Source organism: Caloenas nicobarica, chromosome 1 (genome assembly GCF_036013445.1).
Source record: "Caloenas nicobarica isolate bCalNic1 chromosome 1, bCalNic1.hap1, whole genome shotgun sequence".
Lineage (NCBI taxonomy): Eukaryota > Metazoa > Chordata > Aves > Columbiformes > Columbidae > Caloenas > Caloenas nicobarica.
This window is the reverse complement of record NC_088245.1, coordinates 58,365,857-58,381,876: the sequence shown is the minus strand read 5'-3', so window position 1 is coordinate 58,381,876 and position 16,020 is coordinate 58,365,857. Positions and strand designations below refer to the sequence as shown.

Below are 16,020 nucleotides of genomic sequence, written 5' to 3'. Positions count from 1 at the left end.
AGTCACCAATAATGTCCTGCATGCTTTAGCTTGTGCACATTTTGCCAATGATGATTCCAGGTTTGTTCTGAAATTACTTAACTATGCCTTGCCCACACACACACAAAGAGAAAACTGGAAACTGATGCAGAGGTACTGAGTGCCCACTGTTAGCTGTGGCTATGAATGGGGCTCGCACCTCATTCCCCTCCTCTGCCAGGGCTTTTTGTGGTCTGACAGAGCAGGGATCAAGAAGCAGTCGTGTCTCCATGCTGCCCAGCTGTCAGTAGACAAGCTGACCAGGGTGAAGGACAGGGTTCCTTGTAAGGCAAGTTAAAGTATTCGCATTTCACTTGCTTTGATCTGTGAAACACGTGTGTAATTTTAGGACTCAATTATCCTAACATACATGATAAAACATAATGTGATTCTTCAAGTGTAATTAGAGCTAGACCCTCATGTTGTACAGCAAGCCAATGGCAGAGCCTGAGTCACTGAGAGCAGATACCCAGGCTCCCCTGCCTCCTGCCACATCCATGAGCTTTCCATTGCTCCTCACATATCCTGAGCATTTCCCTGGAGCTTAGAGATTTTCCCAACACATTGTGCACACCAGGATTGTGCTGTACAGAAAAGGCAGAATTTTTTCTGCAGCTGTGCTTCTAGAAAGGGCATGATCAGCATGAACAAAGCATCTCATCAAAATAAAGAACAAAGTTTAGTCCTCTAGCCGTTTTTTTTTCAGTCCACCAAACATCCACCTGTAATAGCTATCAGGCTCCACAGAGTGGAGCAGGCTTAATAAAAATCAATAATTCCCCTGCCTTACCTCTTTTGTAGTGCTGGAGTATTGAAGAGTAGTTGTTGGAATCCAGAGTTTCTCTGTTCCTGAAGATTTCAAGTCAAAGTAGGGACTTTCAATGAGATTTTTACTGAAGTGTTCAGTCACATTTCTGATGAACATCTCTGTGCTACTCCTCAGCATATTTTCAGGCCTAGAGGTAACAGAGTTTGAAGGGGGAGGTGTAGTTCTAGTAGTCCATATGGAAGTGTCTGCATCTTGGAGACCTAAGACAAATAGAGGAAAATAATTAAAAGCAGCTCAATGTTTTTATAAACAATTCTTTAGATGCCAATAAATGTGGCTGGTCTGACTTCTAAGTAGTTTAAGAGCACCTGTCGGTTCTATACTTTTTTGTTTTCAGTGCAAATGTATTTTGCATCAGTACCAAATCTTGTACAAAACAAAAGCAGAAAAAAAATTAATTTCCCTCAACCTTCATACCACTAGTCTTAAATACAGTCCATCAATGATTCTGAAGAGAAATGTTGCACTTTGTCATTCAGAGCACAATGTTTTCACTTGTAGCTTTTTCACTTGCTTGAGTCTATCAAACAAGACACAGTTTCAGCTTTATATGGTCACCCCCTCACCCGCTTTGCAAGTACATGGGACAGATTCTCATCTGCCTTTTGTTGGTGTATGTTCAAAATATGGCTTTGTTCCACATAATTTTTCAAGATAATTTGTTCAAGATATTTTTTTTTGTTCAAGATAATATTTGTTCAAGATAAGTTCCTTGTGTCCACATGGGACATTCCTCTTGCATTTTTAAATCAGTCCCATGCAGACACCATGCTAACCCCTGACTGCTCTCTTCCTAAGGTTCAGCTAACAATCATATCAGTTAACTGAAGTGCCTGCAAATATAATGGTGGATTCGCTTTTTCAGTCACGTATCCTTCAGAGAATGCCAAAGTTGCAATTAGAGTGCAGGAAAGATTTTACTACACATTTTTCCTCCACATTTTCATGGCTTTTCCTCCCCATTGGTATGTACTTAATATCCTTTCTTTGTGGCTGTGAGGCCAGGGTTCAGGCTGTGGTGGCCTCTACATCTGGTAGCATCACATTTCAGCTCAGTGATCGGAATTACTCACTGGCCCCTTCTCCTCACAAAAAGCTGCCCGGCCATTGCTGGAGCGCAGCTTGTGTGCTTTGGCTCACCGCCCAAGACACTTTGTCTGTCCTTGAACTGGGGTCTCCAGCATGACAGAACCTTGTTTTGCTGCTGAGCCACTGGGCTGGTTGCCATTTATAACAATTTTAGCTCACAAACCCTCTAAAAAAAAATCTAATGACTGTTAAATTGCAGCAGAAGCTTCCAAATGTAATTACTTGATGTGCAATTATGATGTCTTAGCAGGACAATGTGTGATTACCTCTTACCCCAAGGATCAGCGGGTGAGCTTCCATGAAGTCAACATGATGGGGGTTTTTTGTATATGTGTAAATATACATGTTGACATGTTTATGTAAAAAAAAAGTTGCAGTATTCTCATTTGCATCTAGAAATAAAAGTGAGATTGTAAGCCCTCGTAAGTGACAATTCTATGCAAGTGTTTCCTTTGCTCAGCAGCACAGTGCATTCAGCTGGTACACAGTTTTGGATCCTCTTGAAAAGGATTGGTTTGCTGGGATGGGTTGATACCTACATTAAATGTTTTCCCCTTTTTTATCTAACTTTGCTTCTCTGGGAATACAAATCTCCAAGTCTCCAGTTAATTATACAAAATGTTGATCAAATATTTTTCCAAATCAAGGCAGGGAAAACAATACAACCGATCTAATTCTACTCTCTCTTACACACATGGAAAGAATTTCATCGAACCTTCAGGTCTCGTCTGACACCACACGATCATCCTTGTGCTGCTGCTGCATTTGCAGAATCCCCTTGCAGAGTGCTTGTGGTGCAGCATCTGCAGTGGTCCTACATCATGTACCTGCCTGGCCTCCACAAAAGGGATGGGGAAGAGTCTGGCAGGGGCAGCCCTGTGCTCAGGCTGTCACCAGCTGCTGAAACAAACCCATTAGCTGACACAAGTCCAGACTTAGTCTAAATCCCATGTCAGCTGTTGTTCCTGCAGATCTCTTATTATTCAGGGGTCTCTGAAAGTCTGCAGTAGGCAACTAGAAATGCTAGCCCCAAGGACCTGGAAAGAGCCTGCTGGCTCTGGGCCCCTTAGATACCTCAAGTTCAGCAGGGAGTAGAACTTACTGATAGAAAGACGACTGAAAAAAAAGCACACCTAAGTGGTCAGTAGCCACTTACAAAAAAAGGCCACTCAATTGGGTTCCTAAATATAGATTTACACACCCAACTTAAAAACACATTAGAAAAAAATCTTGGCTTTATTTGCAGACAAATAGCAGCTATTCCAACAGGAAGACATTTGCGTTCCAGCGCAATTGTGCTTTAGGAAAGCTGCTGCTCCGTAAAAGGGAAGCTGGTGCTGCCAGCGACATTTATGGGACTCAGCAGCCAGGGGATAACTGGCATTCCTGATGCAGGAGCTGAGGGGAGAGCTCGACCCTCCTGGAAGCTAAATTCTTTGTCCTCAGAAATGTCCCACCAGCCTGAGGAGGTACCAGGAACAAGCACTTGGTCACTGCACAACACGACTGCTCTTGTTAAGCTCGAGGCTACCGTGAGTTTCCACGTAAAGGATCTTTCTGGCAAAGACTGACAGCTGTCTCTCACCTGTAATCTGTGGATGAAAACAGCTTGTGCATAGACTGTGCCATACTGGAACTTCAGATATATGTAGCAGCACTTGCCATGTATGCTACATTGGACTGACTAATAGGGTTTATATCTGCCCTCCCTTCAAGAAAATCAGATCCAGGTTTATATTCTCTTTCTAAGGAAAGCCACTGTGGTCCTAGCATAAGGACCCTCATAGCCCTTCTTCAACAGCAGGCACTTACAAAAAACCCCTGCATATTATAAGACCCAAACAAACAGATTTCTATACAACTTGAGTTCCAAATCCTTAAACCAGAAAAAACTCACCTCCCATCTGGACATCAGTAAAGCACACAGAAATCTCAACAGTGGGATTTTTCAGAAGCGTTTAGCATTGTTCTAACAGTCTCTTTGGAAATCAGTCATAAAACTGTTCATGGGAACAAAACTGCAGCCCTGACACTGACACTGATTACTAGTGGCTGAATGATATACAGCGTGTGAACGTACCATTGTAATCATCAGTAGCACACCCAGGAGAAATTATGACATTCTGACTAAGCGCATATTTCATCCATGGGGTGTCCTGCAGACTGCATCCATCTGCGCAGCAGCAGGCCGCTTACAAGAAAAGGAAATCCATACGTTTTGCATGTATGATGAGTGCTGGTTAGTTGTCAAGTACTGAGAACCCTACAGCGATGCCTTCAGACTCAGACGAGCCATTTTGTATGCAGCTTGCTGAAATAGCTTGTATCCTATCAATCTGCCTACCCTATTAAAGCACAGTTTCAGATAACTAAGGCTGAATTGCTAGTGAAGCATAAATGAATCAGACATCTATTGTATATGAAAAAATACTCTGTAAGACTGCATCTAACTTGCTGACAGCAAGACTTGAAACTAGAAGGTGTTGTTGTAAGATCTCTGTATGTGCAGGACAAAATGAATTGTCTTTTTAGCTGTCTAACTGCAAAAATAAAGACATACTTAGAAAACATAATTCAGATTTCTCTTTTATGGAGTGTGACAGAAGAACAAAATCCACTAAATGTCTTCTCTTTCCCATTCAATGTAGTCCTTCTAAAAACTGCAAAATCTATGCCACTTGAAAGATTTTTACCTTCTTTATCTGAAATGTTAAAGTTAGTGATGTTTGTGTCTCATGTCAGAGAGGTCAAATGTTTCCAAACTCCGGTCTAATCCTGAGCTGCTCTTTTACTTGCTTATTTTTGAAATGCTGAAGTAGCCACTTAAAGGCTCTTTCCGCACCAGTGGTAGCAGAACATCCCATTTAACTATTGTGATAATACAATAGCTCCATCAGCCCTATTTCTGACACTTTGGATAGCCCCAGCTCACCCTGAAATGGATTTTTGGCCACTGAAAGGGATCAAGACTCCCTTAACTCCATGGCACTACTGAAGAAAGCTCATGACAGTAACTACTATATAGACACCCAGGACTTGGTTCAGTTGCCTAAATGGAGTTACCTAGTACAGCCTAAACTGCCCTAAAGCATCTGAGACATCTGCTCAGGGCTCTCCTAGGACCTACAGGAGAGCTATGTCCTTCTGGTAGGCAGTCAGAGGTCAGGTGGTGTACCCTGTAGCATCTCAAATGGCAAAAAGCACCTATGTTGAGACAACCGAAATAGGGTGTTCCTTCGTACACCTGCATTTAGACACCTAAAAGCTGAAACCCACTCCAGCTTCTACAAAGACATCCATACAAAATGAAGGGAGATAATATAATAACGAAAATTAACAGTATAGTTGTCTGGAATGGGAATCTTTGTTATCACTCGCAGCAGAAGATGAATTAGTAAAGCAGGGCTTGCCATCCTCTGGGAAGCTGTTAATATTTTCCATTTTTTTCCTTGTGAAAGTAGCTGAGCTGATTTTGTTCTATAGTTGCTGCACTGTGGCTCACTAAGGCTTCGAAAATTTATGAAAACTGAAGACCTGGGCCACACTGCAGATTTTTCCATTTCTTTTCACAAAATGCAAACCCCACATTTATCTTTGAGCTTCTGCCAGTATGCTATTGGATTGTGTACAAGGCCTTGTAATTTTGTCCAAGGATCTGGCATTGATGCCTTTTTCCAGGTGGAGCTGAGCAAAAGTTGTCAGCCATGTACTGCTTTGACCACAGACAGAAGATTCAAATAAATTTTGGTATTTCATGGGTTCACAAAGATGTTATCAAACTCTTTTACTTATAAAATCTTATAAAATAATAATTCAGGGAGGTGAAAACAGGTTTGAGTGAATGCTTTTTAGGAAAAAAGTTTTGGGTCAACCTGAACGTGAAATGAAATTATTGCTTCTCACTGTTCTAATTTATCCTGGAGAAATTTGTAAAGGTTACGCACACAAAAAAATCCAACCTGTTGTGAACCTCTGGATGGATTGTTGCAGTCATTTTAAACACTAAAGGTGTGGAAAAATTAAAGCTCATTAAAAAACTTTAAAAAGTAAAGTTTTTTCTGTGCTTTTGCCACCTTTCTTTGCTGTTCTTCCAGTTTCCCAAGAGTGCCAAGAAGATGCACGTATCTTTCCTTACCATGTTCTGCAGCTGCTACTGCTGCTCTGGTGGCTCAGAGCGTGCTCTGACTGTACACTGCTCTGGTCTCTACCACCCTCCATCTCACCCACTGAAGTGTCCACAGTGGGATGTGAACTCAATAACCTCAGGTTCTGGTATGAAGCAGGTGAACTGAAAACGGGGTAAGGGGAAGAGAGAAGCCCATGTGAAAGAGAAGATACAGGGCCAGAGACTGGGGTAGAAAAGGAGGAACAACTGTGGAGGTAACAGTTTGAAGGTCAGATGGCACATCAGGCTTTGGCTCATATGTCGTATCTGATGTATTGTCTATTTTAGACTGCAAACAAAACAAGAGATAAAAAGATGGTGTATTTGTTATTTGAATTCCTTGTCCAACTTCTTTTACATCTTCATGGATCCCACGATGGTTCTTAAGTACTTGGCACAAAACAGGAAGCAACAAAAACATTCTCCTCCACAAAATCAGATACTCTTTTGAATGGAGCTTTGTCTTGATATCCACAGTTCTAGGGGTTTGCAGCTACAGTTCCTTCAGATGTCCCTACTATGTACGATATGGTAGCAGAGAAAAGCCATGCAGAGCATCATAGTACAAAACAATTCCTGTCACCTTCTGCATGCAGACTGCTTCACAGGCTGGGTGGTGGTCTCTAGATCATTCCAGTGAATGACTGCAGCACACAGCTTGAACTTGTGTCTCCCAGTTTGAAATCATTCTCCACTTAGTGAATAATTTTTGATCTGCGGTGGTTTTGAGGTTTGTTGGTAATATTCAAGGTGCCACATAGCATTGCCTCTGTTCTCTAATTCAATATTTTTTTGAAACTAACCTACCTAGAGCAAAAGAAGCTTGTAAGAATTGCTTACACAGCTCAGAAAGAAGTGATATCAGCGTTAGTGTGTCAGCACTAGTGGTGCTCTGAGTGCTTTCCAGACATACAAGAGGAGACAGGGTTTCTTCCACAATTGTTATCTGAACGCAACAATTTTTGCTCAATTTGATGAGAACTGAAGTCTTGTCCTCTCAAGGGAGACTGATACCTCATGGCCCTTCTTCATACTAGCTGTGTCAGCCAGAGGCTGGATTCAACCATGGGTTTGCGTGAGGGCTGTCCGCAGTTAGATTTAAAATTATCTCTGACTGAACAGAGACGTGATGCATGTTCAAACTGATCCTGATTTACACAAGGAGTCATTTAAGTCAGGGTTGTAGCAAAAAATGTGTATCCAGACACAACTCAGACGGCTGGTTAGAAAACCAAATCCAAGCTCAGACTTTCCCTGGTTCAGAAAAATCATGCTTGGCATTTGAGTTAGGTCCAGAATAAAAGGTAGTTGCAGTTGTTGGGTTTGGAGCGTGTACTGTATCTGGGCTGATAAGATGTTTGGGATGCAATTCAGTGAGTTACTCCTTTGCCAAAATATAACTATTTTTATGAGTACTATGAAAACAAAGGATAAATTATATCAAAATATGGTGTTAGTCAGGAGTAGAAAAACTTACTGCCATTTCAGCTGCAAAAACTTTGCCCGGTTATTACTATCTTAGTTAAATATAGAATGAATATGTTATTTTAGGCTGATCCACTGCTGCTTTCACTGAAAGTAGACAGATGTTCTTGGAAGACTAATTTTACGCATTCAACATTGACATTTTTGACATGCATATGGATGTCAAGACCAGCACTTTGGGCATTAGATTTTGTTCTTGTACTACAACTTACTACTACTACTACTTCTATTATTATTATTACTATTATTATTATTGTTATTATTATTATTAATCTCCTTCCATTACTTCAACTCCTTGTGGGTTTCTTATATACCTGGAATTCTTAGGTATTGAGAGTCATAATGTACTGCTGATTTATCACCAGAGCTTCCCAGAGCTGTCAAAAAGGAGATAACTGTCACAGTGAGACTCATAAAGTGGATTGGTAGGCCTGTCTACAGAGAGGATTTTAGGAAAATTAAGGTAAATTCCTTAGAGGACTGAGCACAGTAAATAAATGAGAAGGTGCTTTAATACCCCTTGAAAATTGTCTTATTTAGTACTTATTGGCCTTAAATTGCTCCTCCTCTGAGGATGATTAAGGAAAGGATGCAAGGTTACTTTAACTCTGTTAGGCCACACTTCATCCAACTATCTAAAGAAAGTAACTTTGCCTGGGTACCTAATCTTAACTTTTCATGGTGTCTTTGAATAAGCAGGCCATACTCACCCTATACACAGGACTTCAAATGATTTTGCTTTTTTAATTCCTAAAATAGTTGGGAAGGCTGGGGTAGCATCTCAGCCAATTTTTCACTCCCTGATTCTGAAAGTCTTTCAGACCTCCACTCAGGTGAGTAATCCTGCTGCTGCGAGCAGAGTTCTGCAAGTTCAAATTTGCTGAAAAAAGTGGTACTCTGCTTTACAATGAATTGGAGGTTAGAAAGGTTACAAAGAACAAGGAATTTATTTTAAACATTCTGAAAAGCTGGCCATAAGCAAAAGTATTGGGTCATAAACCATTTTTTAATCCTGTAAATACAAGAATAAATTGTGTGTTCCCCAATAAAAAGCTTAACTGTGCAGGTTGTTCTTATTTACCATGAAGAACTGCTTAATTGTGCACAAGAAGAATGTCAATGGGATTGGCAGGAAGGATTGACAACAGGACATCAAGGCAAGTGTTATTAAGCAGCATTCAAACTGTTGTACCTTTCCTTTTGCCATGGATGTCACACAGAATCACACAGGTATATCAACACATCTGTAAGTATGTGCACAAACCCACGCATCTCAAAGTGCTATTGTGAGAATGTTGGAGATTTTTGATTCAGTTCATTATTTTCAGGATTTTGAGTGTTGTCATATATTTTGCATCTTAGGGCAAAGAAACACTGTGTAAACACCTGAATGGATAAGCCATATGGCTGTTCTAATCATGCATTTGGGTTAATCAGAGAAATAATTGTGCATGTGTTTGATCTTCAGATGCCTTCTTTCTCTTGGCAGATTGAATCTGGATTGGTGTGATTAAATGAATAGGGAGGAAAAGGACTTTTATACATCCATATTTTTCAAAAAGTGCTAGGAAGTAGTACCCACAATTCTCTTTAAAAGTGGAAAAGGAAACGACACAGGAATAGTGAGCTGAGCTTACACGTAAGCACTTTGATCCAAAGACAGACAGTAGAGAAAAGGAAAGACATCCTGAAAATATGAAATGCCTTAAAAACCCCACAGTACTCATATCAGCTGGTTTTTTTTATGGTTGTCTCAACTCTTTTCAATAATGAAAAAGGTTTTTCTGTATGAATAAAATCCCATCATTTTTAACATTCATGTTAGCATAAAAGAAACATTTTTGTTACCAAAACTTCCAGGATACTTCCTTGAAGTAGTAGCTCACCTTGCTTTGAACACAGATTTACATAAACAGGTTTTCCCGTCTCGCTGGCTTCTAGCTGCATCCACGTATGAAGGTATTTCTTACTCTGCTTGGCCATTACCTTCTGACCTTGCTTTGTGAGAAAGAGAGAGCTATTGGCCACCTTCAGGAGCCCATCCTCCTCCTGGCAAGTCCACCTGACTGCCTGGGGACAATCAACGACGATGCTGCGAGATGACAGGGCAGAGCGCGTAGAGATGCTCAGGCACTGGGTGGATTTCACATGGAGGAGCTTGTCATCTGCCGTCCACTGCCACTGCTGGTTGAGGTTGGTCATATTGCACTTCTCCATAATGACTCCTCTCTTTTCTGAAAGACACTGCTGTTTCTGGACATGGATAATCAGAAACCCTTCTGGAAGAGGAAAATTCCAGAATTACACATGGTTAGTTAACAAAAAGCGAATTCTAGATGATTAAAAATACATCAGCAAATAAATCTCTCTTCCCACTTTCTATATGCTGAACTTTTAATGAACTTCCCAGGTACTGAACCTATTAAAAAAACCACCCAGAAGTACAACCTGCACAGTGGAAGTGCAAGTAATGTAAAGAGTGAGAATGCAAAAAGCAAACTATTGTGGCAAAGGTCACCTTGACCTTCATTATATATAAAAATGAAGAAAAAATTGGATTGTATATTTTTATTTTAAATTCCCCACTTCCTCTGCCTGAAAGCATACAGCGACCTACATAGGCTCTCAGTCTTTTTTCCATTTTATGACACAGTCTTTTTACAACATAATTTACTGCCTGGAGATTGTTTAGTAAAACTCATAGTGTTTCTGAAGAAACCATAGAAGACGACATTCCCAGATCTGTGTGCCTCTAAATGCCTGTGCCGTTACAAGAATGGAGGCTCTTTACTGATAGGAAGTACATCTATTTTACTGGATTTACTCCAGCATCTCTAGCTGCTAGTTTTGTGACCATCCTAATTCATGTCAGATTAGCTCTTTGTGACACCACATTTAAAGATCAACACCAAACACTCAGATGAAGAGAACTACAATGCATTCATCAAAAAACCTCAAAGTTACCAAAGCAAAATCCACACAGAACACAGAACTTGATATTTCAAATGCAGGCTTCCTGCCACATCTTGTTTCTATTTTTCCCTTTTTATAATCTCAGTTACTCAAACGTTTCCAGACTCATTAGTTACAAAGTGCTAAACCCAACATGTGTATTTATTTCCCTTGGGTTGAGGTTTGTCATCCCCCTATTTTTACAGACCTGGGTATTTTCTGAACTAAGCATCACAGAAAGCTCTTGGCTCTGGAAGTTTCACAAAGTATGAATTAAAAAATAGGAATCTCTTCTTTGAAGAGCTTGTCCTAAAGCTCAGTTCCTGGATTATCTACCAGGAGATCTTCTCCAAAAAACAGAAGAGGTATCTCAAGCATAGAAGGAGACAGTTTATTTTCCTTTGGAAAGAAATCTAAACAGAACGAGCTACATTGGCCCTGCCCCCCATTCCTCTTGTATGAATCCAAGCATAGAAGTGACTCCGTTTTGTTAGTCCCCAGCTGCCTCGGAGGGCTCTGCTCAGCGGCAGAAAGAGCAATACGGCGAAGGGGAAGCGGGGAGAGACACTTACCTGAGAATGTCAAAGCAAGACAGGTAGAAACCAGGACGTGAAATAAAGAATCCATTTTCCCTCTAGCAACTCGCCATGCTTCTCTTAAAAAAACCCACCTCAGATAAGTGAAGCGAAGGCTAGGAAGGAAATGTGCCTTCACAGGGGGAACAAGTCAGTGACGAGCACTTCCTTCTATTCAATTGTTTTGGGGAGTTTTATACCACTTTGTCCTTTCATATGATTCTTCAGAGTTTACTAGTTGCTTTATTTTGGAAAAATACAAGCAAAAAAGAAAGAGGTTTTCAAACACCCAGGGAACTAAAAGAGATGGTGTTCAATAAAGAAAAGGGATTATACTTTCACATAATTCATTGCCTGTGAAATATTGCAAGTCTGCAGGTGATCTGGATGTTGCTGAATAGGTATATATTGTATTAGCCAGGGGAAAAACTCACATTTTTTTGTAACTATAGGTAATCAAGCAAAATCTCGATACTGACACATCTAACTCCACAAGTTCTAACAGCCAAGTGGGGAGCGGGATGAGAAGGGGAAGAGGAGGAGGCAAAGGTCTGAAGTCTGCACTGGGTCTTACACAAACTCTCCCCGATGGATCAAGTGATGATGATTTTACCTTCCCATCAGGTGACCCACCTTGCTCCATGTCAGCGGGAGGTTGCCCGTGTCCTCTGGATTGGGTCTCCAGTGGTCTGAAGCCATGGTGGAAGCTAACCAAATTGTACTGGGCTGTCCTTGTTTATGGGGGTACAAGAGTGTGTGGTGCATTAACTACTCTAGGCAAGAATAGAGACTTCAGTAAATATTTTATATCAAGTGTAATTTATTATCAGTATGAAGCAAAGTCAACATCACTGCATTAAAAACTCATTATACCCTGTAAACAGACCTCCCAGTGCTCTAAATCATAATGCCAACTTTGCATTTCTCTTAAAAACAAACTCTTACAGAACGGTAAAAGAAACAGTCATAGCAGCATTTTCTTTCTTGTATAACCTGTCGTGGAATAGTCCATATCACTAAAGACATCTATCTCTTACTGAAAGAGACAGAGCAGATAAACAACATAAGCAAAAAATCCAGTATTAATAAAAGACAGACAAATATTTAAAATCCTTAATATTTAATATATGCTACAAAGTTTCTTTTAAAAGTAAAATGACTTACACATTTACAGATACACCGGGTTCAGGTCTGTAGCAGGAGCATGTTCTAAGACAATCAACAGTATAGGGTAAATACATACATACTGAATAACAGACATTGTGCTCTGCAACTGCTCTGTAAGACCTACAGTAAATACACATTTAATAGTTAATAGTATGAAGAACATATATTTCCATATAAAATATTAACTGCTTTCGAACATTTTCAAACCCAGGACTCTTAATTTTTCTATTATCTCCTTTTTTTTAAATCCATAATTGAACACTTGCAGTTTTAGCAGCAAGAATGTTATGTGGCCAAGAAACAAGCTCACCACATAATCAGTAATAGCACTTTACAGTACAGTTGACAGTCCATTCACAAGACAGTTTGCAAACGTTAAAGCATTTATACACTTGATAAACATTTCTTCTGTGGAAGTTCCAATGTCCATCCGACTGCAGCAGTAGCACATATGTACATTCCATATGGCAGATATCAGTGTTACAGAATTAAACCCACCTTTAGATATATACGTGAAATCCACGTGTAGTTTCAGTATGATACCTTCTTTATAAATCATTTTTGAGAAGCTCACAATACATTCATATACAGTAAGGGTCCTGCAATCTCTATACTTTTGCCAAACTGTTCACACTCCTTTCAGAATTTGGCCTCAAAGCTGCTCTTCCCACTGCAGTAAACTTCTTGAAGAAGTTGCTGGTAGGTAATGAAACAGGTTACCTCAAGAGACTGACATTTGGTTTTACCCTCCTTGGTTTCACTGGACAGCTTCTGCAGAAAGTCTGCTTTCGTACAGACTCAGTGCATGGTGCACAAATTCATACTGTTCGCTGGTCTGAACCATTCCACCCCTAAAAAGGAAACATATTGGAATGAAATCTTATTTCTTAAGAATGCAACAACCCCTGGCCCCTGCCAGCCCCATGATCACCAGATAATACAAGCCCTTTTCTCAATTTTTGACTTAGAGTTTCCTTGAGTAAGTGGAAGATTTGTCTGAGCAGAAGTACTTTCTTCATAACTTACACCATCCAGCACATGCCCAGCATGAATCACCATTCCTGATTCCGTCCAGGTAAGAACTAGAAAGGAAAACACCTGATATCTACACTGTTAAAACCTACATTTCAAACTCAACACATTCACAGAGAATTTTGCACAGTCACTTGGGCAAGGAAGGCCAGATACACAGACACAGCATTAGTATTGATGGAGCAAGGGAGTATTCAGAATCTGGCCTTTCATTTTTGTTCTTTACTAAAAATGTAACCTTTGGTGACCCTCAGATCGCCTGTGCAGAGAACAGCTCTTCCTGTCCTCTTTCTAATGCCTGCAACGCATCCTGTCTGAACAGCAGCCACCTAAGAAATTTTACAGCAGTGACTCATCTCAGCACCAACAATAGAAAAGAATTTAACTTGACCATAAAAAGGATTAGCTACAGTCAGCTTGGATTAGATGCCTACATTTAATACATTCACCCGATAACTGTCCTTTTTTCAGGTCTAAGTATGAGGATCAAGTCCCACATCTGTAGTGCAGATTGCAGTGTAGTAGGAAGGGGTTGATGTCCTACAGGAGGTAGGTGTGATATTTAGCAAGGCCGGTACCATTCAGCTCTGAAGTTAAACTGAACCTCTTTCTGGCAGTACTAAGGTCTTCCAGGTCTCACTTCTCATGGCGTAAAGACTCAAGCTTACTTAATTCCACTTTTATTTTTTCACCTGCCGGAGTATTCAAAGCTACCTACTCTGCTTCTAGAACCAAGCTCCCAGTTCATCCTCAGCCTACTCTGGAGCAGCGAATTACCTTTGGGGGGATGAAGGAGTAAATGGCTTTAGTGGGAAGGGAGACATCAAGAGGTGTATCATATTTGGCTTCAGCTAGATCTTTATTGAAACAACCAAATTCATGAGGGATTTGGATCCAGAGCAATGTTGAAGCCAAACATCTTACAGGTCTGACAAACCCCCATGGGATCCCTTCAGAGACCATGGCAACAGTAGTGTCTACTGATATACAAAGCTATATGAAAAATGGTAAAACTGCCTCAACAAGTATTATCCTTTAGTATTAGAAGACTTTATCTGCAATCATAAGGCCCTTTTATTTTCCTAAGTACTACTGGATGGTTGAATGGCTGTGGCAGGAAAAACATAATTACAATTATACCTGGTTCTTCATGCAAGCAACCAGCTGTCTCTGCTCCTCCAGTAAGCTCAGGCAACAGTAAAACACATTTTAGTGAGCTGCATGTCTATTATGATCCGTTATTCCTAGGAATTAAATCACGGGCCCTTAAATGGTCCTGTCCAGTACAAAATGCAGCAGCCTCTTAGCTTTGCAAACAAAGACATCCACAAATTCATAACTCTTGGCTGCCTGCTGCCTTCAGCTGCTCTCCTCTTTGCCTGTCCCCTGTCTGGAGATTCAGGGAGAGTCTGAAAGTGATGGGAGGGCTTTGCTCTGGTCCTCTGTGCTGCCTGGGCTCCTTCCTTCCTCCTCACTGCTGCGTCCTGCCCTGCCCACGCAACCCCTTCCCAGCCAGCTTCCCTCCCTGCCTCCCCCATCAGCGTTCCCCCAAGGGGTCCTCCAAGGGAGTGTGTTTCCCCAGTTGGATCCGCTCTGTGGAAGGGGTGGAGGAAGGGCATGCATCCAGGGAGAAGGACTTGCCAGGAAGGGCAAGTTAAAACAAGTTTGGCTGCACTAGGCTGTTTGTAGGGGCGATCATTGCTCCTACCTCTTCCGTGCTGAAGTAACATACAAAATCCCCAGGGCTGAGTGTATAAGCCCAAGAAGGAAAGCATAAGCCTGGCTGGGGCTGAGCCCAGCACTACTGCATTTGCCCTGTGCTAGCAAGCATAACCGAGATGTTATGGTGCTTCTGAACCCTGCATGGGCAAACAAGTGCATATCCCTGTCAGTTTAGGGACACCTAAGTCTTATACAGAGGTTCAGACAACTTGGCTTTGTCAGTGCTATTATACAGGGGGTTCATAGAACCATAGCATCAGCGAATGGTTTGGGTTGGAAGCGTCCTTTAAAGATCACCTAGTCCAACCCCCTTGCCATGGGCATTTATACATCTTTCACTAGATCAGGTTGCTCAAAGCCCTATCCAGCCTGGCCTTGAACACTTTCAGGGATGCGGCATCCACAGCTTCTATGGGCAACGTGCTCCGGTGCCTCACCTCATAGGGAAGAATTTATTCCTTATATCTAATCTAAATCTACCCTCTTTTAGTTTAAAACCGTTACCCCTTTTCCTATCACTAAAGGCCCCGGTGAAAATGCTTTCTCTGTCTTTCTTACAGGCCCCTTTTAAGCACTGAAAGGCCACAATAAGGTCTGCCCAGAGCCTTCTCTTCTCCAGGCTGAACAACCCCAGCTCTCTCAGCCTGTCCTCACAGCACAGCTGTTCCAGCCCTCTGATCATCTCTGTGGCCTCCTCTGGCCCCTCTCCAACAGGTCCATGTCTTTCCTGTGCTGAGGGCTCCAGAGCTGGACACAGGACTCCAGGTGGGGTCTCACCAGAGCGGAGCAGAGGGGCAGAATCACCTCCCTCGACATGCTGGCCACACTGCTTTTGATGCAACACAGGTTACGACTGGCTGTCTGGGTTGCAAGCGCACATTGCTGGCTCATGTCCAACTTTTCATCTGCTGATAATCACCAAGTCTTTCTCCTCTTTGTTCTTGTGCAAGGCTCACATTTAATAGCAATGAATTATCTGTGACCTT

At 41.4% G+C, this 16,020-nt stretch overlaps 2 protein-coding genes across 4 annotated transcripts in view; both read right to left on the bottom strand.

The window, feature by feature from the left end:
• PTPRB (protein tyrosine phosphatase receptor type B) overlaps positions 1 to 11,194 on the bottom strand; it is a 61,860-nt gene extending 50,666 nt beyond the window's left edge. For all 3 annotated transcript variants that reach the window (XM_065627020.1, XM_065627022.1, XM_065627021.1), the window contains exons 1-3: positions 11,111 to 11,194; positions 9,473 to 9,865; positions 809 to 1,047 (exon numbers count right to left, since the gene is read on the bottom strand). In XM_065627020.1, the coding sequence (XP_065483092.1) occupies positions 809 to 1,047; positions 9,473 to 9,865; positions 11,111 to 11,165 (687 nt within the window). In that variant the 5' untranslated portion in view covers positions 11,166 to 11,194. The remainder of the gene's footprint in view (positions 1 to 808; positions 1,048 to 9,472; positions 9,866 to 11,110) is intronic.
• An 810-nt stretch (positions 11,195 to 12,004) lies between these two features.
• PTPRR (protein tyrosine phosphatase receptor type R) overlaps positions 12,005 to 16,020 on the bottom strand; it is a 142,952-nt gene continuing 138,936 nt past the window's right edge. Inside the window, exon 15 of the mRNA XM_065632240.1 lies at positions 12,005 to 13,131. Within this exon, the coding sequence (XP_065488312.1) occupies positions 13,038 to 13,131 (94 nt within the window). The 3' untranslated portion in view covers positions 12,005 to 13,037. The remainder of the gene's footprint in view (positions 13,132 to 16,020) is intronic.